The sequence below is a fragment of the Pseudophryne corroboree genome, chromosome 8, assembly GCF_028390025.1.
Source record: "Pseudophryne corroboree isolate aPseCor3 chromosome 8, aPseCor3.hap2, whole genome shotgun sequence".
NCBI lineage: Eukaryota > Metazoa > Chordata > Amphibia > Anura > Myobatrachidae > Pseudophryne > Pseudophryne corroboree.
Genome location: NC_086451.1, coordinates 40354090 through 40378943, shown reverse-complemented (window position 1 = coordinate 40378943; position 24854 = coordinate 40354090). Strand labels below are relative to the sequence as shown.

General features: G+C 52.8%; 1 protein-coding gene across 2 annotated transcripts in view; it reads left to right on the top strand.

Moving 5' to 3' along the window:
* The window catches only part of LOC134948351 (histo-blood group ABO system transferase-like), a 97068-nt gene that overhangs the window by 13952 nt on the left and 58262 nt on the right, over nt 1-24854 (top strand). For both annotated transcript variants that reach the window (XM_063936278.1, XM_063936277.1), the window contains exon 3: nt 24305-24383. In XM_063936278.1, coding sequence (XP_063792348.1) covers nt 24305-24383 — 79 coding nt within the window. The remainder of the gene's footprint in view (nt 1-24304; nt 24384-24854) is intronic.

Here is a 24854-nt window from a genome sequence, read left to right as displayed (position 1 = left end):
TATATATGTGGAAAATACCCCTGCCAGAATATGGAAAAAAGCGGGAGAATAGTCCACGGAAAAGGGGCGGAGCTATCTCTCACCGCACACTGGCGCCATTTCTCCTTCACAGATCCGCTGGAAGGAAGCTCCCTGGCTCTCCCCTGCAGTCTACACTACAGAACAGGGTAAAAACAGAGAGGGGGGGCACTAAATTTAGGCGCAGTATATAATATATAGAAAAAGCAGCTATAGGGGACATAACTCAGTTAGTCCCTGCATTATATAGCGCTCTGGTGTGTGCTGGCATACTCTCACTCTGTCCCCCCAAAGGGCTTTTGTGGGTCCTGTCCTCATTCGGAGCATTCCTTGTGTGTGTGTGCGGTGTGTCGGTACGGCTGTGTCGACATGTTTGATGAGGATAATGATGTGGAGGCGGAGCAGATGCCTTTAGAAGGGATGTCACCCCCTGCGGGGCAGACACCTGAGTGGATGAGCTTATGGAAAGTAATGAGTGCACGTATTGACTCCTTACATAAGAAAATTGACGACATGCCAAATGTGGGACAGCCGACTTCTCAGCTCGTGCCTGCCCAGGCGTCGCATGGGTCGTCAGGGGCTCTAAAACGCCCGCTACCGCAAGCAGACCCAGATGTCGACACTGATACTGACACCAGTGTCGACGACGATGAGTCTAACCTGATGCCCACTAAGGCCATTCACTGCATGATTGAGGCAATGAAAGAGGTGTTACACATTTCTGATATAACTACAGGTACCACTAAAAAGGGTATTATGTTTGGAGAGAAAAAACTACCCGTAGTTTTTCCCCCATCAGATGAATTAAATGAAGCGTGGGCTTTCCCTGATAAAAAATTGGTAATTCCTAAGAAGGTACTAATGGCGTTCCCTTTCCCGCCAGAGGATAGGTCACGTTGGGAAACACCCCCCAGGGTGGATAAAGCGCTCACACGTTTGTCTAAAAAGGTGGCACTACCGTCTCCGGATACGGCCGCCCTCAAGGAACCTGCTGATAGAAAGCAGGAGGCGATCCTGAAGTCTGTATATACACACTCAGGCATTATACTTAGGCCAGCTATTGCGTCAGCTTGGATGTGCAGTGCTGCCGCTGCGTGGTCAGATAAACTGTCAGAAAATATTGACACATTAGACAGAGACACGATCCTGTTAACCATAGACCATATAAAAGACTCAGTCTTATATATGAGAGATGCACAGAGGGAAATCTGCCGACTGGCATCTAAAGTAAGTGCATTGTCCATTTCTGCTAGGAGAGGCTTATGGACTCGCCAGTGGACAGGAGATGCAGATTCTAAAAAGCACATGGAAGTGTTGCCATATAAGGGTGAGGAATTATTTGGGGATGGTCTCTCGGACCTAGTTTCCACAGCAACGTCTGGGAAGTCAGCATTTTTACCCCATGTCCCCTCACAGCCTAAGAAGGCGCCGTTTTATCAGGTTCAGTCCTTTCGGACCCAGAAAAACAGGCGTGGAAAAGGCGGGTCCTTTCTGTCCAGAGGCAGAGGTAGGGGAAAAAGGCTGCAACAAACAGCAGGTTCCCAGGAGCAAAAGTCCTCCCCCGCTTCTTCTTCCAAGTCCGCCGCATGACGGTGGGGCTCCACAGGCGGAGCCAGGTACGGTGGGGGGTCGCCTCAAGAATTTCAGCGATCAGTGGGCTCGCTCACAGGTGGATCCCTGGATCCTGCAAATAGTATCTCAGGGGTACAAACTGGAATTCGAGGCGTCCCCACCCCACCGGTTCCTAAAATCTGCCTTGCCGATTGCTCCCTCAGACAGGGAGGCGGTGCTAGCGGCAATTCACAAGCTGTATTCCCAGCAGGTGATAATCAAGGTACCCCTACTTCAACAAGGCCGGGGTTATTATTCCACACTATTTGTGGTACCGAAACCGGACGGTTCGGTGAGACCCATTTTAAATTTAAAATCCTTGAACACGTACATAAAAAAATTCAAGTTCAAGATGGAATCGCTCAGGGCGGTTATTGCAAGCCTGGACGAGGGGGATTACATGGTATCCCTGGACATCAAGGATGCTTACTTGCATGTCCCCATTTACCATCCTCACCAGGAGTACCTCAGATTTGTGGTACAGGATTGCCATTACCAATTCCAGACGCTGCCGTTTGGCCTGTCCACGGCACCGAGGGTATTTACCAAGGTTATGGCGGAAATGATGATACTCCTTCGAAAAAAGGGAGTTTTAATAATTATCCCGTACTTGGACGATCTCCTAATAAAAGCGAGGTCCAAGGAACAGTTGTTGGTGGGAGTAGCACTATCTCAGGAGGTGCTGCACCAGCACGGCTGGATTCTGAATATCCCAAAGTCACAGCTGGTTCCGACGACACGGCTACTGTTCCTGGGTATGATTCTGGATACAGTCCAGAAGAAAGTGTTTCTCCCGGAGGAGAAAGCCAGGGAGTTGTCATCTCTAGTTAGAGACCTCCTGAAACCAAAACAGGTATCAGTGCATCGCTGCACACGGGTCCTGGGAAAGATGGTGGCTTCTTACGAAGCAATTCCCTTCGGCAGGTTCCATGCCAGAATCTTTCAGTGGGACCTGTTGGACCAGTGGTCCGGATCGCATCTTCAGATGCATCGCTTAATAACCCTGTCTCCAATACAGGACTGGGTCCTGGTGACCACGGATGCCAGCCTTCGAGGCTGGGGGGCAGTCATACAGGGAAGAAACTTCCAAGGACTATGGTCGAGTCAGGAGACTTCCCTTCACATAAATATTCTGGAACTAAGGGCCATCTACAATGCCCTAAGTCAAGCAAGATCCCTGCTCCTACATCAGCCGGTGCTGATCCAGTCAGACAACATCACGGCAGTCGCCCATGTAAATCGACAGGGCGGCACAAGAAGCAGGATGGCGATGGCAGAAGCCACAAGAATTCTCCGATGGGCGGAGAATCATGTACTAGCACTGTCAGCAGTGTTCATTCCGGGAGTGGACAACTGGGAAGCAGACTTCCTCAGCAGACACGACCTCCACCCGGGAGAGTGGGGACTTCACCCAGAAGTCTTCCAGATGCTGGTAAACCGTTGGGAAAAACCACAGGTGGACATGATGGCGTCCCGTCTCAACAAAAAGTTAAAAAGATATTGCGCCAGGTCAAGGGACCCTCAGGCGATAGCTGTGGACGCTCTAGTGACACCGTGGGTGTACCAGTCGGTTTATGTGTTCCCTCCTCTGCCTCTCATACCAAAGGTATTGAGAATAATAAGAAAGCGAGGAGTAAACACAATTCTCGTGGTTCCGGATTGGCCAAGACGAGCGTGGTACCCGGAACTTCAAGAGATGCTCTCAGAGGACCCGTGGCCTCTACCGCTCAGACAGGACCTGATACAGCAGGGGCCCTGTCTGTTCCAAGACTTACCGCGGCTGCGTTTGACGGCATGGCGGTTGAACACCGGATCCTAAAGGAAAAGGGTATTCCGGAAGAAGTCATTCCTACGCTTATTAATACCAGGAAAGATGTTACGGCAACGCATTATCACCGCATATGGCGGAAATATGTTGCATGGTGCGAGGCCAATAAGGCCCCAACAGAGGAATTTCAACTAGGTCGATTTCTGCATTTCCTGCAAGCAGGAGTGGATATGGGCCTAAAACTAGGCTCTATTAAAGTACAGATCTCGGCTCTGTCGATTTTCTTTCAAAAAGAACTAGCTTCAGTACCTGAAGTTCAGACATTTGTGAAAGGAGTGCTGCATATTCAGCCCCCGTTTGTGCCTCCTGTGGCACCTTGGGATCTCAACGTGATGTTGAGTTTCTTAAAATCACATTTGGTTTGAGCCACTAAAAACCGTGGATCTGAAATATCTCACGTGGAAAGTGGTCATGTTATTAGCCTTGGCTTCAGCCAGGCGAGTGTCAGAATTGGCACAATTATCATGTAAAAGCCCTTATCTGATTTTCCATATGGATAGGGCAGAGTTGAGGACTCGTCCCCAATTTCTCCCTAAGGTGGTGTCAGCGTTTCACCTGAACCAGCCTATTGTGGTGCCGGCGGCTACTAGTGAATTGGAGGACTCCAAGTTGCTAGACGTTGTCAGGGCCCTGAAAATATATGTTTCCAGGACGGCTGGAGTCAGAAAATCTGACTCGCTGTTTATCCTGTATGCACCCAACAAGCTGGGTGCTCCTGCTTCTAAGCAGTCTATTGCTCGCTGGATTTGTAGTACAATTCAGCTTGCACATTCTGTGGCAGGCATACCACAGCCAAAATCTGTAAATGCCCGTTCCACAAGGAAGGTGGGCTCTTCTTGGGCGGCTGCCCGAGGGGTCTCGGCTTTACAACTTTGCCGAGCAGCTACTTGGTCAGGGGCAAACACGTTTGCTAAATTCTACAAATTTGATACCCTGGCTGAGGAGGACCTGGAGTTCTCTCATTCGGTGCTACAGAGTCATCCGCACTCTCCCGCCCGTTTGGGAGCTTTGGTATAATCCCCATGGTCCTTACAGAGTTCCCAGCATCCACAAGGACGTCAGAGAAAATAAGAATTTACTCACCGGTAATTCTATTTCTCGTAGTCCGTAGTGGATGCTGGGCGCCCATCCCAAGTGCGGATTGTCTGCAATACTTGTAAATAGTTATTGTTAACTAAAGGGTTATTGTTGAGCCATCTGTTGAGAGGCTCAGTTGTTTTTCATACTGTCAAACTGGATATAGTATCACGAGTTGTACGGTGTGATTGGTGTGGCTGGTAAGAGTCTTACCCGGGATTCTAAATCCTTCCTTATTATGTCAGCTCGTCCGGGCACAGTGTCCTAACTGAGGCTTGGAGGAGGGTCATAGTGGGAGGAGCCAGTGCACACCAGGTAGTCATAAATCTTTCTAGAGTGCCCAGCCTCCTTCGGAGCCCGCTATTCCCCATGGTCCTTACGGAGTTCCCAGCATCCACTACGGACTACGAGAAATAGAATTACCGGTGAGTAAATTCTTATTTTCTCTGGCACTGTGGGGGCATATCTGCACTGTGAGGGGGCACTGGCACTGTGTGGGGGGACTGGCACTGTGTGGGGGCACATCTGTCACTGGGGTCATATCTGGCACTGTGGGGTCATCTGCACTGTGGGGGCATTTGTGTATCTGGCACTGTGGGGGCATTTGTGTATCTGGCACTGTGGGGGCATTTGTGTATCTGGCACTGTGGGGGCATTTGTGTATCTGGCACTGTGGGGGCATTTGTGTATCTGGCACTGTGGGGGCATTTATTTATCTGGCACTGTGGGGGCATTTATTTATCTGGCACTGTGGGGGCACTGGCACTCTGTGGGGGCATATCTGTCACTGTGGGGTCATATCTGCACTGTGGGGGCATTTATGTATCTGTCACTGTGGGGGCATTTATGTATCTGGCACTGGGGACATTTATGTATCTGGCACTGTGGGGGCATTTATGTATCTGGCACTGCTGAGGGGCATATCGGCACTGTGTGGGCATTTATTTGGCACTGTGGGGGCATTTATGTATCTGGCACTGCTGGGGGGGCATGTCACGTGTAGCTGGCACTGCTGGAGGGCATGTCACATGTATCTGGCACTGCTGGGGGGCATGTCACGTGTTGCTGGCACTGCTGGGGGGCATGTCACGTGTTGCTGGCACTGCTGGGGGGCATGTCACGTGTTGCTGGCACTGCTGGAGGGCATGTCACGTGTATCTGGCACTGCTGGAGGGCATGTCACGTGTTGCTGGCACTGCTGGGGGGCATGTCACGTGTTGCTGGCACTGCTGGGGGGCATGTCACGTGTAGCTGGCACTGCTGGGGGACATGTTACGTGTTGCTGGCACGGCTGGGGAGCATATCATGTAGTGTTCCCGCTAGGCGTCTGTGGCTAGGCAATGTGTCTCGGTGCTCTACCTGGCGCAATGTGTCTCGGTGCTCTACCTGGCGCAATGTGTCTCGGTGCTCTACCTGGCGCAATGTGTCTCGGTGCTCTACCTGGCGCAATGTGTCTCGGTGCTCTACCTGGCGCAATGTGTCTCGGTGCACCTTCCCCACGAAGCAACGCCCCTAAATTTTTGCTGAGCGCCTTCGGCGCGCACTGTCCATGCTCTGGCATGTGGGAAGGTGAGCACCAAGCATTACAGTATGTACATAATTTCGCCCTCCTAACTTAAAAATGTGCCCTCCCTGTGATCAGCACCCTGCCCTAAAAAGTGAGCACTATCATGTGTAGCTGGCATTGCTGGGGGGCATATTGTGTGTAGCTGGCACGGCTGCGGGGCATGTCATGTGTAGCTGGCACGGCTGCGGGGCATGTCATGTGTAGCTGGCACTGCTGGGGGGCATGTCATGTGTAGCTGGCACTGCTGGGGGGCATATCATATCTATCTGGCACTGCACATTATGTGTATCTGGCACTATACTGGAGACGTGTGTAAGGAACACTACTGTGGCTGTTAGGTGTAAGGCTGCTAATTGTGTGCGTAGAGGGGGTGTGAAAATATATTTATAGACTGATAATGTACGAGGCCACGCTCACTTTTCCAGGAGGCCACACCCAGGGGTTTGGGGGGGGGGGGGGGGGCGCTTTTATATTTTCTCGCTCAGGGTGCAGGTAGACCTGGAGCCGGCCCTGTCTGCAGATATATATTTCCAGTGTGTACCCACCTTTAGTGTTTTATGTATTAAAGGGGGTGGTCTTCTGTATGCCGGCGGCCGGCCAGCCGTAGTGAATCCATTAAAGGTGCCTTTTGTACCTTGCTATTGCGTTGCTTACTGTGTGATCGCTGAACTCATAAAGGACCCAGGGTACCGTGCGAGAGCTGTGACACTCTGCCTTTCTCAAGCCGGTGTAGGGCGATAGGTAAAATATCACACATATTGGGATCCTCACAACAGGTCAGGGGTAGGGAGTGTGATGCAGCGCAAGGTGGCGGGGGTGGGAGTGTGATACAGCACAGGGGGAGTGTGATGCAGCGCAAGGTGGAGGGGGTGGGAGTGTGATACAGCACAGGGGGAGTGTGATGCAGCGCAAGGTGGAGGGGGTGGGAGTGTGATACAGCACAGGGGGAGTGTGATGCAGCGCAAGGTGGTGGGGGTGGGAGTGTGATACAGCACAGGGGGAGTGTGATGCAGCGCAAGGTGGAGGGGGTGGGAGTGTGATACAGCACAGGGGGAGTGTGATGCAGCGCAAGGTGGAGGGGGTGGGAGTGTGATACAGCACAGGGGGAGTGTGATGCAGCGCAAGGTGGAGGGGGTGGGAGTGTGATACAGCAAAGGGGGAGTGTGATGTAGCGCAAGGTGGAGGGGGTGGGAGTGTGATACAGCACAGGGGGAGTGTGATGCAGCGCAAGGTGGAGGGGGTGGGAGTGTGATACAGCACAGGGGGAGTGTGATGCAGCGCAAGGTGGAGGGGGTGGGAGTGTGATACAGCACAGGGGGAGTGTGATGCAGCGCAAGGTGGAGGGGGTGGGAGTGTGATACAGCACAGGGGGAGTGTGATGCAGCGCAAGGTGGAGGGGGTGGGAGTGTGATACAGCACAGGGGGAGTGTGATGCAGCGCAAGGTGGAGGGGGTGGGAGTGTGATACAGCACAGGGGGAGTGTGATGCAGCGCGAGGTGGAGGGGGTGGGAGTGTGATACAGCACAGGGGGAGTGATGCAGCGCAAGGTGGAGGGGGTGGGAGTGTGATACAGCACAGGGGGAGTGTGATGCAGCGCAAGGTGGAGGGGGTGGGACTGTGATGCAGCGCAGGGGTGTGATGCAGTGCAAAGGGAGGGAGTGTGATGCAGCGCAGGGAGAGGGAGCGTAATACAATGCAGGCTGTGGGGGTGGGAGTGTGATGCAGGGTAGGAGGTGGGAGTGTGATGCAGGGGGTGGGAGTATGATGCAGGGCAGGCTGTGGGGGTGGGAGTGTGATGCAGTGCAAGGTGGAGGGGGTGGGAGTGTGATATAGCACAGGGAGAGTGCAGGCCAGTGGGAGGGAGTGTGATGCAGCGCAGGGAGAGGGAGTGTAATACAGTGCAGGCTGTGGAGGTGGGAGTGTGATGCAGCGCAGGGGGTGGGAGTGTGATGCAGGACAGGGGGTGGGAGTATGATGCAGCGCAAGGGTGTGATGCAGGGGGAGGGAGTGTGATGCAGGGCAGGGGGAGGGAGTGTGATGCAGGGCAGGGGGAGGGAGTGTGATGCAGGGCAGGGGGAGGGTGTGTGATGCAGGGCAGGGGGAGGGTGTGTGATGCAGGGCAGGGGGAGGGTGTGTGATGCAGGGCAGGGGGAGGGTGTGTGATGCAGGGCAGGGGGTGGGAGTGTGATGCAGGGCAGGGGGTGGGAGTGTGATGCAGGGCAGGGGGAGGGTGTGTGATGCAGCACAAGAAGTATAATATAGTGCAGGCTGTGGGGGAGGGAGTGTGATGCAGTGCAAGGTGGAGGGGGTGGGAGTGTAATACAGCACAGGGAGTGTGTGACTGTGATTCACGGCAGGGGGAGGGTGTGTGATTCACGGCAGGGGGAGGGTGTGTGATGCAGGGCAGGGGGAGGGTGTGTGATGCAGGGCAGGGGGAGGGTGTGTGATGCAGGGTAGGGGGTGGGAGTGTGATGCAGGGCAGGGGGTGGGAGTGTGATGCAGGGCAGGGGGAGGGAGTGTGATGCACGGCAGGGGAAGGGTGTGTGATGCACGGCAGGGGGTGGGAGTGTGATGCGGGTCAGGGGGAGGGAGTGTGATGCGGGTCAGGGGGAGGGAGTGTGATGCGGGTCAGGGGGAGGGAGTGTGATGCGGGTCAGGGGGAGGGAGTGTGATGCGGGTCAGGGGGAGGGAGTGTGATGCGGGTCAGGGGGAGGGAGTGTGATGCGGGTCAGGGGGAGGGAGTGTGATGCAGGGCAGGGGGAGGGTGTGTGATGCAGTGCAAGGTGGAGGGGGTGGGAGTGTAATACAGCACAGGGAGTGTGTGACCAGGGCAGGGGGAGGGTGTGTGATGCAGGGCAGGGGGAGGGTGTGTGATGCGGGGCATGGGGTGGGAGTGTGCGGGGCATGGGGTGGGAGTGTGCGGGGCAGGGGGTGGGAGTGTGCGGGGCAGGGGGTTGGAGTGTGATGCAGGCAGGGCCGGACTGGCCATCTGGCACTCCTGGCACATGCCAGAAGGGCCGATGGCCAAGTGGGCCGATTTGCCCATCCATTTAGAGACTGGGCTGGCCTGGCAGCACAGCCTCCTGGGCGGCACTGTGCTGAGCGGTGCGTCATTTGCATAGTGACGTCATGACGCGACCGAGCGGCGAGTATGAGCGGCGCGGGCAGGGGGAGCTGAGTGGGCGGAGTTCCATGTGCTGTCGCGCTGGGTATGAAAGGCGCGCGAGGGCCGGGAGCTGAGCAGCAGGTCCAATGCTCAGATGAAAGTGTCTGCCTGCCTGTGCTCCTGCATCCTGCTCACCATGTGCACCGGCTCCTGCCTGCTCCACTCACCTGCCGGGTGCACAGCTTCCAGTCTCATTCCAGGCCCGCACACCATTCTGGGAGCGGCCGAGGTGGTGGGAGAAGACGAGCGAGGAGCATTAAAAGAACAAGGAGCAGCAGACCCAGCGCGGCGGCACGCAGCCGCCTGCCACAAGCATCCAGTCTGCATGCCTGAGCCCCTGTCCCAGCACAGCAGACAGACAGCTGCAGCATCAGCACTGCAGGGAGAGTGCTGCCCCCCAGCCAGGGTGAGTGCAGGTGTAGACATGCCCTTGTTGACTCTCTCTCTCTCTCTCTCTCTCTCTCTCTCTCTCGGTCTGTCCTCTCTGCGCTCTCTCTCTCTCTCTCTCTCTCTCTTTCTCTCTCTCTCTGTCCACCCCACTTTCTCTCTGTCCTCTCTCTCTGTATCCTCACCCCCCTCTCTTCCTCTCCCTGTTCTTTCTCTCGCCCTCCGCCCCCTCCCTTCACTACTTTTGGTATAATTTGAATTAGGGTACTATTGTGTGGTCATGCCCCTACCCAGTGAGACCAAACCCTATTTTTCGGTGTGCGTCTGTGGCGCGCACTCTCCCTGCCTAAGGTATGGACAAGGACACCAATGGTCTTTATCTACTCAGGGCACCAAAATATATACTTACTTACAGCTCTGCTTTGGTATGCACAGATGTGTCCTCCTCTGTGGTCAACCCCACTGGCATAACTACTGCCCCTGCAGACCCCGCCGTGGCGTGTAATGGGCATTGTGGTGTGTGGCATAATGTGTCACAGGCATGACGGTGTGTGGTATACTGAATCACAGGCATTGTATGTGCTATAATGTCTCGGGGGCATTGCAATGTGTAGCATAATGTATAACGGGCATTGCGATTCCTGTCATAATGTGTCACAGGCATTACGGTGTGTGGCATAATGTGTCGGGGGCATTACAGTGTGTGCATATTGTGTCATGTGCATTATTGTGTGTGGCATAATGTCTAAGGGCCATTGCAGTATGTGACATAATGTATACTGGGCATTACTATAAGGAGGAAAAATGACAAATAATGTAAGGGGCATGAATCAGGATTATTTTTCTTTCCTGTGGTGGCTAACGTCTGGGCGTGCAGGTTGCAAAACTGGGGTATAAGGTAGTCTTTCCCTGCAATATCACGCCCCTTTATGCAAAGCCACACCCACTTCAGCATGGCCACGCCCCCTTTTTTCGGCACGCGCAAATTCATCCATTTTCTGATAGCACTTGTGGGGGGGCATCAGAGAATGTTTTGGCTTGCGGGAGAAAAATTTCTAGTTATGCCGCTGGTCAACCCCCTGCCCTAAATAATTCCTACAGTGAGGACTACTAATCCTCTACATCAGCTAAGGCAGGCCTTGGTCAATTGGGGAAATGCATTCCCTTTTCTTTTTGTGTGATCTACACCAATGAAGTCTCCGCTTTACCTAACAGAACCGTCCAAATGTCTGACTTTGGCACATGTTGGAATCCCCTGCAAGACGAGCTTTGTTGTGTGTATTTTAATAGAGAACGATGTACGCTTGTATGTTATAATATTAATTATATTTGTAAGAGCATAGACTAAGTAGGAGGAGTCACGAATAGTAAGGGGAGGAGTCAGATGCTGGCATCGGGGTGGGCCTGTCTGCTTAAAAAATACCAGGGCCTATTTTTGCTCCCAGTCCGGCCCTGGATGCGGGGCAGGGAGTGTGATGCAGCACAGGGAGAGTGTGATGCAGGGCAGGGGGAGGGAGTGTGATGCAGGGCAGGGGGTTGGAGTGTGATGCAGGGCAGGGGGTTGGAGTGTGATGCAGGTCAGGGGGTTGGAGTGTGATGCAGGTCAGGGGGTTGGAGTGTGATGCAGGTCAGGGGGTTGGAGTGTGATGCAGGTCAGGGGGTTGGAGTGTGATGCAGGTCAGGGGGTTGGAGTGTGATGCAGGTCAGGGGGAGGGAGTGTGATGCAGGGCAAGGTGGTGGGAGTGTGATGCAGAGAAGGGAGAGGGAGTGTGATGCAGTGCAAGGTGGAGGGAGTGTGACACAGCACAGGGAGAATGTGATTCAGTGCAAGGTGGTGGGAGTGTGATGCGGGGCAGGGGGTTGGAGTGTGATGCGGGGCAGGGGGTGGGTGTGTGATGCAGGGCAGGGGGAGTGTGTGTGATGCAGGACAGGGGGTGGGTGTGTGATGCGGGGCAGGGGGAGGGAGTGTGATGCGGGGCAGGGGGAGTGTGTGTGATGCGGGGCAGGGGGAGTGTGTGTGATGCGGGGCAGGGGGAGTGTGTGTGATGCGGGGGGCAGGGGGAGTGTGTGTGATGCGGGGGGCAGGGGGAGTGTGTGTGATGCGGGGGGCAGGGGGAGTGTGTGTGATGCGGGGGGGCAGGGGGAGTGTGTGTGATGCGGGGGGGCAGGGGGAGTGTGTGTGATGCGGGGGGGCAGGGGGAGTGTGTGTGATGCGGGGGGGCAGGGGGAGTGTGTGTGATGCGGGGGGGCAGGGGGAGTGTGTGTGATGCGGGGGGGCAGGGGGAGTGTGTGTGATGCGGGGGGGGCAGGGGGAGGGTGTGTGATGCGGGGGGGCAGGGGGAGGGTGTGTGATGCAGGGGGAGGGTGTGTGATGCGGGGGGGCAGGGGGAGGGTGTGTGATGCGGGGGGGCAGGGGGAGGGTGTGTGATGCAGGGGGAGGGCGTGTGATGCGGGGGGGCAGGGGGAGTGTGTGTGATGCGGGGGGGCAGGGGGAGGGTGTGTGATGCGGGGGGGCAGGGGGAGGGTGTGTGATGCAGGGGGAGGGAGTGTGATGCAGGGGGGCAGGGGGAGGGAGTGTGATGCAGGGGGAGGGCGTGTGATGCAGGGGGAGGGCGTGTGATGCAGGGGGAGGGCGTGTGATGCAGGGGGGCAGGGGGAGGGCGTGTGATGCAGGGGGGCAGGGGGAGGGCGTGTGATGCAGGGGGGCAGGGGGTGGGAGTGTGATGCAGGGCAGGGGGAGGGAGTGTGATGCAGTGCAAGGTGGAGTGAGTGTGACAGCACAGGGAGAATGTGATGCAGGGTAGGGGTAGAGAATGTGATGCGGGGCAGGGGGTTGGAGTGTGATACGGGTCAGGGGGAGGATGTGTGATACGGGTCAGGGGGAGGGGGTGTGATGCGGCGTAGGGGGAGGGTGTGTGATGCAGCGCAGGGGGAGTGAGTGAGATGCAGTGCAAGGTGGACGGGGTGGGAGTGTGATACAGCACAGGGAGAGTGTGATGCAGGGGGTTGGAGTGTGATGCGGGGCAGGGGGTTGGGGTGTGATGCGGGGCAGGGGGTTGGGGTGTGATGCGGGGCAGGGGGTTGGAGTGTGATGCGGGGCAGGGGGTTGGAGTGTGATGCGGGGCAGGGGGAGGGTGTGTGATGCGGGGCAGGGGGTTGGAGCGTGATGCGGGGCAGGGGATAGGAGCGTGATGCGGGGCAGGGGATAGGAGCGTGATGCGGGGCAGGGGGAGGATGTGTGATACGGGTCAGGGGGAGGGGGTGTGATGCGGCGTAGGGGGAGGGTGTGTGATGCAGCGCAGGGGGAGTGAGTGAGATGCAGTGCAAGGTGGACGGGGTGGGAGTGTGATACAGCACAGGGAGAGTGTGATGCAGGGGGTTGGAGTGTGATGCGGGGCAGGGGGTTGGGGTGTGATGCGGGGCAGGGGGTTGGGGTGTGATGCGGGGCAGGGGGTTGGAGTGTGATGCGGGGCAGGGGGTTGGAGTGTAATGCGGGGCAGGGGGAGGGTGTGTGATGCGGGGCAGGGGGTTGGAGCGTGATGCGGGGCAGGGGATAGGAGCGTGATGCGGGGCAGGGGATAGGAGCGTGATGCGGGGCAGGGGGAGGGTGTGTGATGCGGTGCAGGGGGTTTGAATGTGATGCGGTGCAGGGGGTTTGAGTGTGATGCGGTGCAGGGGGAGGGTGTGTGATGCGGTGCAGGGGGAGGGTGTGTGATGCAGCGCAGGGGGAGTGAGTGAGATGCAGTGCAAGGTGGAGGGGGTGGGAGTGTGATACAGCACAGGGGGAGGGAGTGTGATGCGGGTCATGGGGAGGGAGTGTAATGCAGAGAAGGGAGAGGGAATGTGATGCAGTGCAAGGTGGAGTGAGTGTGACACAGCACAGGGAGAATGTGATGCAGGGTAGGGGTAGAGAATGTGATGCAGGGCAGGGGGTTGGAGTGTGATGCAGCGCAGGGGGAGGGTGTGTGATGCGGCGCAGGGGGAGGGTGTGTGATGCAGCGCAGGGGGTGGGAGTGTGATGCAGGGGGAGGGAGTGGGAGTGTGATGCAGGGGGAGGGAGTGAGATGCAGTGCAAGGTGGAGAGGGGGTGGGAGTGTGATACAGCACAGGGAGAGTGTGATGCAGGGCAGTGGCGTTACTACTGCCCCCGCAGCCCTCGCGGTGGCTTGGGGGCGAGGGGCTGAGGGGGCGCCACTGATTTAGTGCAGACTGACATGCGGACGAGCGTCCGCATGTCAGTCTGCGGTCTCGTTCCCTCCGCTGCTGTTAGGAGGGACATGGAGGGCACAGCGCGCGCCTCTCCCATGTCCCTCCTGGGTCTCCGGCGGCCGCGGGTCTAATAAAGGAAGTGCCGTTCGTGAGCTTTTCCTTTATTAGACCCGCGGCCGCCGGAGACCCAGGAGGGACACAGGAGAGGCGCGCGCTGTGCCCTCCGTGTCCCTCCTTACAGCAGGGGAGCAGGGAGCGGCGGCGGAGGAAGCGGGGGAGGGGGGCACTGAGGGGGCATATCTGGCACTGGGGGGGAATATCTGGCACGGGGGGGCATATTTGGCACGGGGGGGGGAATATCTGGCACTAAGGGCATATATGGCACTGGGGGGGAATTCTGGCACTGGGGGCATATATGGCACTGGGGGGGGATATCTGGCACTGGGGCATATGTGGCACTGTGGGGGAATATCTGGCACTGGGGGCATATGTGGCACTGGGGGGGTATATGTGTACCTGGCACATGGGGGGGCGCTATATTTGGCACTGGGGGCATGTGAGTACCTGGCACCATGGGGAAATATCTGGCACTGGGGACATATGTGGCACTGGGAGCACAGCCCTAGCAACAAGGACTACCTCCTAGCAACGAGCATGACACCCAGTGCATGAAACACCTGGCAACGAGCATGACACCCAGTGCATGAAACACCTGGCAACGAGCATGACACCCTGAGCATGAAAACCCCTGGCACCGTGCATGGAACCAAGAGCATGAAACCCCTGGCAACGAGCATGACAACCAGTGCATGAAACCCCTGACAACGAGCAGGTAATTGAAAAGTAATTAGAAGCCTTACTGTAGGACTTAATGTGTAATGGGCATTACGGTGTGTGGAATTATGTATCACGGACATTGCGGTGTGTGTCATAATGTGTCACAGGCATTACGGTGTATGGTATACTATATCGCGGGCATTGTGGTATGTGGTATAATGTCTCAGGGTCATTGCAGTGTGGCATAATATATAACGGGCATTGCGGTGTGTGGCATAGGGTATAATGGGCATTGCGATATGTGTCACAGGCATTATGGTGTATGGTATACTATATCACGGGCATTGCGGTATAATGTCTCAAGGTCATTGCAGTGTGTGGTATAATGTATCACGGACATTGCAGTGTGTGTCATAATGTGTCACAGGCATTGTATGTGCTATAATGTATCAGGGACATTGCAGTGTGTAGCATAATGTATAACGGGCATTGCGATTCCTGTCATAATGTGTCACAGGCATTATGGTGTGTGGCATAATGTGTCGGGGGCATTATGGTGTGTGGCATAATGTGTCGGGGGCATTATGGTGTGTGCATACTGTGTCATGTGCATTATTGTGTGTGGCATAATGTCTAAGGGCCATTGCAGTATGTGGCATAATGTATACTGGGCATTACTATATGGAGGAAAAATGACAAATAATGTAAGGGGTATGAATCAGGATTATTTTTATTTCCTGTGGTGGCCAACGTCTGGGCGTGCAGGTTGCAAAACTGGGGTATAAGGTAGTCTTTTCCTGCAAAACCACGCCCATTCCAACAAAGCCACGCCCATTCCAACAAAGCCACGACCTTTTTTGCTGCGCGCCCTTTATTGCTCCCAATTATGGGGGATAGGAGGGGGGTGGGGGTCGGGGCGCCGAAGAATTTTTTGGCTTGGGGGAGATAAATTTCTAGTTACGCCACTGACCTTGTATCATTAAAAGTACATGATGAAAGAGAGTGACCTGATGGACACAAGCAAATGCACGTAGTAGTCTTGTATATAGATAGGTAGATAGATATATAGACTCATATATATGTGCACAATATGGCGGCACTCATATTTTTTCAGAGAGGGTCAGGGAGACCACTACTTTTTGCTCTACAGTTTGTTTATTTAAAACTTCCTCAGGATCACAAAAACCCTATAGGTCCAGTGGGTGGAGCTGCGACTACCCATTTGCTAGGCTTTACCATAGGGAGCTTTGCCTACTGACTGTTACACGGACAGCTGATTTCAGCTGGCCGCCTGGCCGATCCGCACAGCAGCTGCCACCAGGCAGTGAGACTGTGTTTATACCACGTATACCCCCCAACAATTTTCCTTTTCAATTCAAGTGTCTGCAATTTCCTGTAAGCGTCTGCTTTGCTATGACGACCAAGAAGTCCCAGGAAAAAACCCTTAGGGCTGCAGGCGTAGATCTCAGGACCAGCTGCTTCTCCAATGGGCAGCTTTTTGTGTTAATCCATGAAGGAAAAACTGCAAATAGATGGAGCCACGCTAATCGTGGCTCCATCTGTGCCTGGGCGCACCTGCCTAGGCGCACCTACCGCCACGTCTGTAGCGCGCCCGAGACGCGCCCGCGCCCCATTCACTTTAATGGGAGCATCTCTGTACACTCCCGTAGTGGGGCTAGGAGCCGGATCGCCTAGTCCCACCGGGAGTACACGTCTGCGATGGAGCCGCAATAGAGTGCGGCTCCATCTCTATTGTTTACAAACACATTTTGTGATCAATGTGTACAATATAAATTCAAATGTTTGAAAAATCGGTTGGGTGTCTGACTATTAGATAGGAAAAAACAGACACCCAGCTGACTTTTCAAACAATTGAATACCCCCCATGATGTTCAGTTGGGGTTCAGCCAACTGACTTTAACAGTAAAAGATCAACAGCAGATACTGTTAAAATCTGCAAGAGTGATTAAGTATATCTTGGATATCAACACCCTGGTGCCATCAAAGTATCTACAGCCTTCAGCAGTTAAACTAGAAACTTAAAATAAGTAAAGAGAAAATAAGAATTTACTTACCGATAATTCTATTTCTCGTAGTCCGTAGTGGATGCTGGGAACTCCGTAAGGACCATGGGGAATAGCGGCTCCGCAGGAGACTGGGCACAAAAGTAAAGCTTTAGGACTACCTGTGTGCACTGGCTCCTCCCCCTATGACCCTCCTCCAAGCCTCAGTTAGGATACTGTGCCCGGGCGAGCGTACACAATAAGGAAGGATTTTGAATCCCGGGTAAGACTCATACCAGCCACACCAATCACACCGTACAACCTGTGATCTGAACCCAGTTAACAGCATGATAACAGAGGAGCCTCTGAAAAGATGGCTCACAACAATAATAACCCGATTTTTGTAACAATAACTATGTACAAGTATTGCAGACAATCCGCACTTGGGATGGGCGCCCAGCATCCACTACGGACTACGAGAAATAGAATTATCGGTAAGTAAATTCTTATTTTCTCTGACGTCCTAGTGGATGCTGGGAACTCCGTAAGGACCATGGGGATTATACCAAAGCTCCCAAACGGGCGGGAGAGTGCGGATGACTCTGCAGCACCGAATGAGAGAACTCCAGGTCCTCCTCAGCCAGGGTATCAAATTTGTAGAATTTAGCAAACGTGTTTGCCCCTGACCAAGTAGCTGCTCGGCAAAGTTGTAACGCCGAGACCCCTCGGGCAGCCGCCCAAGATGAGCCCACCTTCCTTGTGGAATGGGCTTTTACAGATTTTGGCTGTGGCAGGCCTGCCACAGAATGTGCAAGCTGAATTGTACTACAAATCCAACGAGCAATAGTCTGCTTAGAAGCAGGAGCACCCAGCTTGTTGGGTGCATACAGGATAAACAGCGAGTCAGATTTCCTGACTCCAGCCGTCCTGGAAACATATATTTTCAAGGCCCTGACTACGTCCCACAACTTGGAGTCCTCCAAGTCACTAGTAGCCGCAGGTACCACAATAGGTTGGTTCAGATGAAACACTGAAACCACCTTAGGGAGAAAATTAGGACGAGTCCTCAATTCCGCCCTGTCTGAATGGAAGATCAGATAAGGGCTTTTACAGGATAAAGCCGCCAATTCTGACACGTGCCTGGCCGAGGCCAGGGTCAACAACATGACCACTTTCCATGTGAGATATTTTAACTCCACAGATTCAAGTGGTTCAAACCAATGTGACTTTAGGAACCTCAAAACTACATTGAGATCCCAAGGTGCCACTGGAGACACAAAAGGAGGCTGTATATGCAGTACCCCTTTTACAGACGTCTGAACTTCAGGTAGTGAAGCTAGTTCTTTCTGGAAGAAAATTGACAGGGCCGAAATTTGAACCTTAATGGACCCCAATTTTAGGCCCATAGACACTCCTGTTTACAGGAAATGCAGGAATCGACTTAGTTGAAATTCCTCCATCGGGGCCTTACTGGCCTCGCACCACGCAACATATTTTCGCCAAATGCGGTGATAATGCTTTGCGGTTACATCCTTCCTGGCTTGACCAGGGTAGGGATGACTTCATCCGGAATGCCTTTTTCCTTCAGGATCCGGCGTTCAACCGCCCTGCCGTCAAACGCAGCCGCGGTAAGTCTTGGAATAGACAGGGTCCTTGCTGGAGCAGGTCCCTTCTTAGAGGTAGAGGCCACGGGTCCTCCGTGAGCATCTCTTGAAGTTCCGGGTACCAAGTCCTTCTTGGCCAATCCGGAGCCACGAGTATAGTTCTTACTCCCCTCCGTCTTATAATTCTCAGTACTTTTGGTATGAGAGGAAGAGGAGGGAACACATACACTGACTGGTACACCCACGGTGTTACCAGAGCGTCCACAGCTATTGCCTGAGGGTCCCTTGACCTGGCACAATACCTGTCCAATTTTTTGTTTAGGCGGGACGCCATCATGTCCACCTTTGGTTTTTCCCAATGGTTTACAATCATGTGGAAGACTTCTGGGTGAAGTCCCCACTCTCCCGGGTGGAGGTCGTGCCTGCTGAGGAAGTCTGCTTCCCAGTTGTCCACTCCCGGAATGAACACTGCTGACAGTGCTATCACATGATTTTCCGCCCAGCGAAAAATCCTTGCAGCTTCTGCCATTGCCCTCCTGCTTCTTGTGCCGCCCTGTCTGTTTACGTGGGCGACTGCCGTGATGTTGTCCGACTGGATCAGCACCGGCTGACTTTGAAGCAGAGGTCTAGCTTGGCTTAGGGCATTGTAAATGGCCCTTAGCTCCAAAATATTTATGTGAAGTGATGTCTCCAGGCTTGACCACAAGCCCTGGAAATTTCTTCCCTGTGTGACTGCTCCCCAGCCTCGCAGGCTGGCATCCGTGGTCACCAGGACCCAGTCCTGAATGCCGAATCTGCGGCCCTCTAGAAGATGAGCACTCTGCAACCAACACAGGAGAGACACCCTTGTCTTTGGTGACAGGGTTATCCGCTGATGCATCTGAAGATGCGATCCGGAACATTTGTCCAGCAGGTCCCACTGGAAAGTTCTTGCGTGGAATCTGCCGAATGGAATTGCTTCGTAGGAAGCCACCATTTTTCCCAGGACCCTTGTGCACTGATGCACTGACACTTGGCCTGGTTTTAGGAGGTTTCTGACTAGTTCGGATAACTCCCTGGCTTTCTCCTCCGGGAGAAAACACCTTTTTCTGGACTGTGTCCAGGATCATCCCTAGGAATAGAAGACGTGTCGTCGGGATCAGCTACGATTTTGGAATATTGAGAATCCAACCGTGCTGCCGCAGCACTATCTGAGATAGTGCTACCCCGACTTCCAACTGTTCCCTGGATCTTGCCCTTATCAGGAGATCGTCCAAGTAAGGGATAACTAAAACTCCCTTCTTTCGAAGGAGTATCATCATTTCGGCCATTACCTTGGTAAAGACCCTCTGAAACTGATAGTGACAGTTCTGTACCACAAACCTGAGGTACCCTTGGTGAGAAGGGTAAATTGGGACATGTAGGTAAGCATCTTTGATGTCCAGAGAGACCATATAGTCCCCTTCTTCCAGGTTTGCAATCACTGCTCTGAGTGACTCCATCTTGAATTTGAACCTTTGTATGTAAGTGTTCAAGGATTTTAGATTTAAAATTGGTCTCACCGAGCCGTCCGGCTTCGGTACCACAAATAGTGTGGAATAGTACCCCTTTCCCTGTTGCAGGAGGGGTACCTTGATTATCACCTGCTGGGAATACAGCCTGTGAATGGCTTGCAATACTGTCTCCCTGTCTGAGGGAGACGTCGGTAAAGCAGACTCTATGAAACGGCGAGGGGGAGACGTCTCGAATTTCTTGAGACGGGCCCCCACCGTGCCTGAGACCACTTGTAAAGCCCCAGCGTCATGCTGAGGACTTTGCGGAGGCGGGAGAGGGCTTTTGTTCCTGGGAATTGGCTGTTTGCTGCAGCCTTTTTCCTCTCCCTCTGCCACGGGGCAGAAATGAGGCGCCTTTTGCCCGCTTGCCCTTATGGGGCCGAAAGGACTGCGCCTGATAATATGGCGTCTTCTTAGGTTGAGAAGCTACCTGGGGTAAAAATGTGGATTTTCCAGCCGTTGCCGTGGCCACCAGGTCTGTTAGACCTACCCCAAATAACTCCTCCCTTTTATAAGGCGATACTTCCATATGCCTTTTGGAATCAGCATCACCTGACCACTGTCTTGTCCATAACCCTCTTCTGGCAGACATGGACAGCGCACTTACTCTTGATGCCAGTCGGCAAATATCCCTCTGTGCATCACGCATATATAGAAATGCATCCTTTAAAATGCTCTATAGTTAGTAATATACTGTCCCTATCTAGGGTATCAATATTGTCAGTCAGGGAATCCGACCAAGCCACCCCAGCACTGCACATCCAGGCTGAGGCGATTGCTGGTCGCAGTATCACACCCGTGTGAGTGTATATACATTTTAGGATATTTTACTGCTTTCTGTCAGCAGGTTCCTTAAGGGCGGCCGTATCCGGGGACGGTAGTGCCACCTGTTTAGACAAGCGTGTGAGCGCTTTATTCACCCTAAGGGGTGTTTCCCAACGTGCCCTATCCTCTGGCGGGAAGGGGTATGATGCTAATAACTTTTTAGGAATTAACAGTTTTTATCGGGGGAAACCCACGCATCATCACACACTTCATTTAATTCCTCAGATGCAGGAAAAACTACAGGCAGTTTTTTCTCACCCAACATAATACCCTTTTTAGTGGTACTGGTATTATCAGAAATGTGTAAAAACATTTTCCATAGCCTCAATCATGTAACGTGTGGCCCTACTGGAAGTCACATTCGTCTCTTAATCGTCGACACTGGAGTCAGTATCCGTGTCGGCGTCTGTATCTGCCATCTGCGGTAACGGGCGTTTTAGAGCCCCAGGTGGCTTTTGAGACACCTGGACAGGCACAGGCTGAGTCGCCGGCTGTCTCATGTCATCAATCTTTTGTAAAGAGCTGACACTGTCACATAATTCCTTCCATAAGCTCATCCACTCAGGTGTCGACTCCCTAGGGGGTGACATCTCTGTTACAGGCAATTGCTCCGCCTCCACCTCATTTACCTCCTCATACATGTCGACACAACGTACCGACACCCAGCACACACAGGGAATGCTCTGATAGAGGACAGGACCCCACTAGCCCTTTGTGTGAGAGAAAATGGCGCCAGTGTGCTGAGGAGATAGGCTCCGCCCCTTTCTCGGCGGCCTTTTCTCCCGTTTTTCTGTGGAATCTGGCAGGGGTTAAAATTCATCCATATAGCCCTGGGGGCTATATGTGATGTATTTTCGCCAGCCAAGGTGTTTTTATTGCTGCTCAGGGCGCCCCCCCCTAGCGCCCTGCACCCTCAGTGACCGAAGTGTGAAGTGTGCTGAGGAGCAATGGCGCACAGCTGCAGTGCTGTGCGCTACCTTGGTGAAGACAGGATGTCTTCTGCCGCCGATTTTTCCGGACCTCTTCTTGCTTCTGGCTCTGTAAGGGGGCCGGCGGCGCGGCTCTGGGACCGAGCTCCGAGGCTGGGCCTGTGTTCGGTCCCTCTGGAGCTAATGGTGTCCAGTAGCCTAAGAAGCCCAATCCACTCTGCACGCAGGTGAGTTCGCTTCTTCTCCCCTTAGTCCCTCGATGCAGTGAGCCTGTTGCCAGCAGGTCTCACTGAAAATAAAAGACCTAAAACTGAACTTTCACTAAGAAGCTCAGGAGAGCCCCTAGTGTGCACCCTTCTCGGCCGGGCACAAAAATCTAACTGAGGCTTGGAGGAGGGTCATAGGGGGAGGAGCCAGTGCACACCAGGTAGTCCTAAAGCTTTACTTTTGTGCCCTGTCTCCTGCGGAGCCGCTATTCCCCATGGTCCTTACGGAGTTCCCAGCATCCACTAGGACGTCAGAGAAATCCCTTTGAGACAACCTGAGTTAACAATTCCTTACTGTAAGAGTTGGGAGTCAAGAGTCGGTGCATAAATGTTGAAAAAACAATATGGAAGGGTTTTGGGGCATAGTACATAGACCTGTTAATCATCTGGGGCCACCACGGCCCTAACTGTGTGGAGTTTGTATATTCTCCCCGTACTTGCATGGGTTTCCTCCAGTTACTCTGGTTTCCTTCCACACTCTAAAAATATACTGGTAGGTTAATTGGCTAAAAATAATTACCCCGTGTGTGTGTGTGTGTGTGTGTTTACATAGGCAAACTGGATGGGCCAGGTGGTTATCTGCCGTCACATTCTATGTTTCTATGTTACTGTCCATTTCAGCACATACCTCACACAAACCTGAGAGCGACACATAAGGTAATAGGTGGTCATACAATAGTTTAACCTCTACTGTCCTGCTGCATTCCTCCATCTTACTTACTGCAGCCAAAGATATCATCCCCAGTATTGGACAGCCATCGGTGGGTTATTCATCAATGGTCACCATCAATAAGATAACCTTGATGGTGTGAATCCATCTGCAAGGTAACCATCAACAGTTTCAAGTATCGATGGTCACTCCTGCTTTAGTGTGCGATGAGCCATGGGCCAATCAGAGCATGTGAGTGGGACTTAGTGTGTGTCTGGGGCGGAGCTAATCTCAGTGTCCTTACACCTTGGAGGAAAAAATGAAAGAAAATTCAGTAGCTCCATATCATCGATGACGGGAAACCATCTGGTTCTCCTCCATCGATGGTAAAAGTAGTTACCATTGGTCATAAACCAGTTTCAAATTATGAACAGCCATGACCGTCCAAAACACACGTAGTCACAAAAGTCTCATATTTCCATTCATCGTATTTAAAAAAAAAAAGTTAAATGGTAAATGTAGGTCTGCCAAATGAAATTTAATAACAGGAAAAAAAAAAATGTTTAACTGCATATCTACTATGTATAATAATGACTGTGGGGCAGATTGGCCACAGACTGTACAGGGATTTCTCCTGGTTGGCTGCGGTGTGACCAAGACCTCCTGGAAGCCGTATGATGCTTCTAATTTTTTTTCATTTTTCTTCTAACTCTTAAAATGTTTTTCACTCAGCCCAGGCTCGTTCATCTGGGCAACCGCGCCAGTGAGCATTCCACATGCTAGGCAGCTGCATTCTGATTGGCTGCCGCACAGGCTGTATTCTGCTGAGGAACGCAGTCCAGCGATGTAAATTCTCATTTTAGGGGAGATATATCAAACCTTCGAAAGAGATAAAGTGGAGACTTTGCCCAAAGCACCAATCAGCTTCTAGATGTTATTTATCTAGCTCAGTCTATAAAATTACAGAAGCTGGTTGCTATGAGCAACTTCTTCACTTTATCTCTCTGAGGTTTGATAAATCTCCTTGTAAGAACTCACAGGAACTCTTCTCTGGATTGGTGCACCCACCTATATAACCAATGTGTGTGCTTCACTCACTGGTGTGCCGACTTCACCTATTTTCTTCCTGTTTCCTCCCACAATCCAAAAACATGCTTGTAGGTTAACTGGCTCCTTACAAAATGTAACCTTAGTGTGCACGCGTATATCATACTTGCCTACATTTTCTGTCTCCTCTCTGGTAGAAGCCCGGAGAGTAGACTAGGCTGGAGGCCCTGCCACAATCTGAGAAAACCACCATGATTCGCAGGTCTGCAGGAAGGGGATATGGCTAAATGCTGCAATTTGTCACTTAGCCCTGCCTCCTCCACCAGACGCCACAATTTTGGTGACTTTCACCCCATTTTGCCCATTTCATGAGAGGATTTTCCTACTCTTCCTTGGGTGCCGGGGAAAACCCCAAAAATCATGAGTCTCCCGCAACATCCGGAAGAGTAGGCAAGTGAGGCATGTATCTATGTGACAGGGAGTATAGACTGTAAGCTCCACTGGTACAGGGATTAATGTGAATGATCAAATAGTCTCTGTAAAGGACTACACACTGGTGGTGATGGGTGCGCTATATAAATAACTTGTAATAAATAAAATAAATGCCCAGATTTTTTGCAAGACTACGTTAAGTTCCCAAACTGCACTTTAGATACAGTAACAGGAAACTAGGAGTCAGCATGGAGTCCCTTTTACTGTAGAAGATAATGAGCCCTTTACTGAATATAATTATAGATCTCCTCTATGACTTCTATTAACCATGTAATTCACAGAGCATTATAACGTATTTTGTTTATCTTTTCTTCCAGTTAAAATGTGCATTGAAAGAAAATGGCGTTGTATTTTGATCTACATCACGGTTTTCCTACTGATTTCCTCATTCTGCTGGTAAGGTTGTGAAACTGAATGATAGACACAGAGGTGCAGGACATTGTGTCAACAAAATGGCAAAAGTGTACGAGTTCCTTCAGGTCACCACAAGTATAAATATGGCTATTATGGCCATTGCACTATAGTGCTTCTCCATTTTATCCCCCTATGTGTTCTAATATCCTTACATCAACCTACAAACTAGAGATGTGGTTCAGATTTTTTTTTTCTATCTGAACACCCCCAAACTTAGGGGATCCAAGTATTTCTGAGTCCCACTACACTCAGATCCCCGAATGAGGCAAAACATTATGGGGCTAATTCAGACTGGATTACTGCAGCGGCAGCGATTGCAGTCTGAATTTTTTTCGTGGAGTGCACCCGCGCGCTTCCCTGAGAGCCCAGTGAGATGCTAAAAGCATCCCTGGGCTGCAATCGCCTCTGCCTGATTGACAGGCAGAGGCAGTAGCGGGGCGGGAGGGGGCGTGG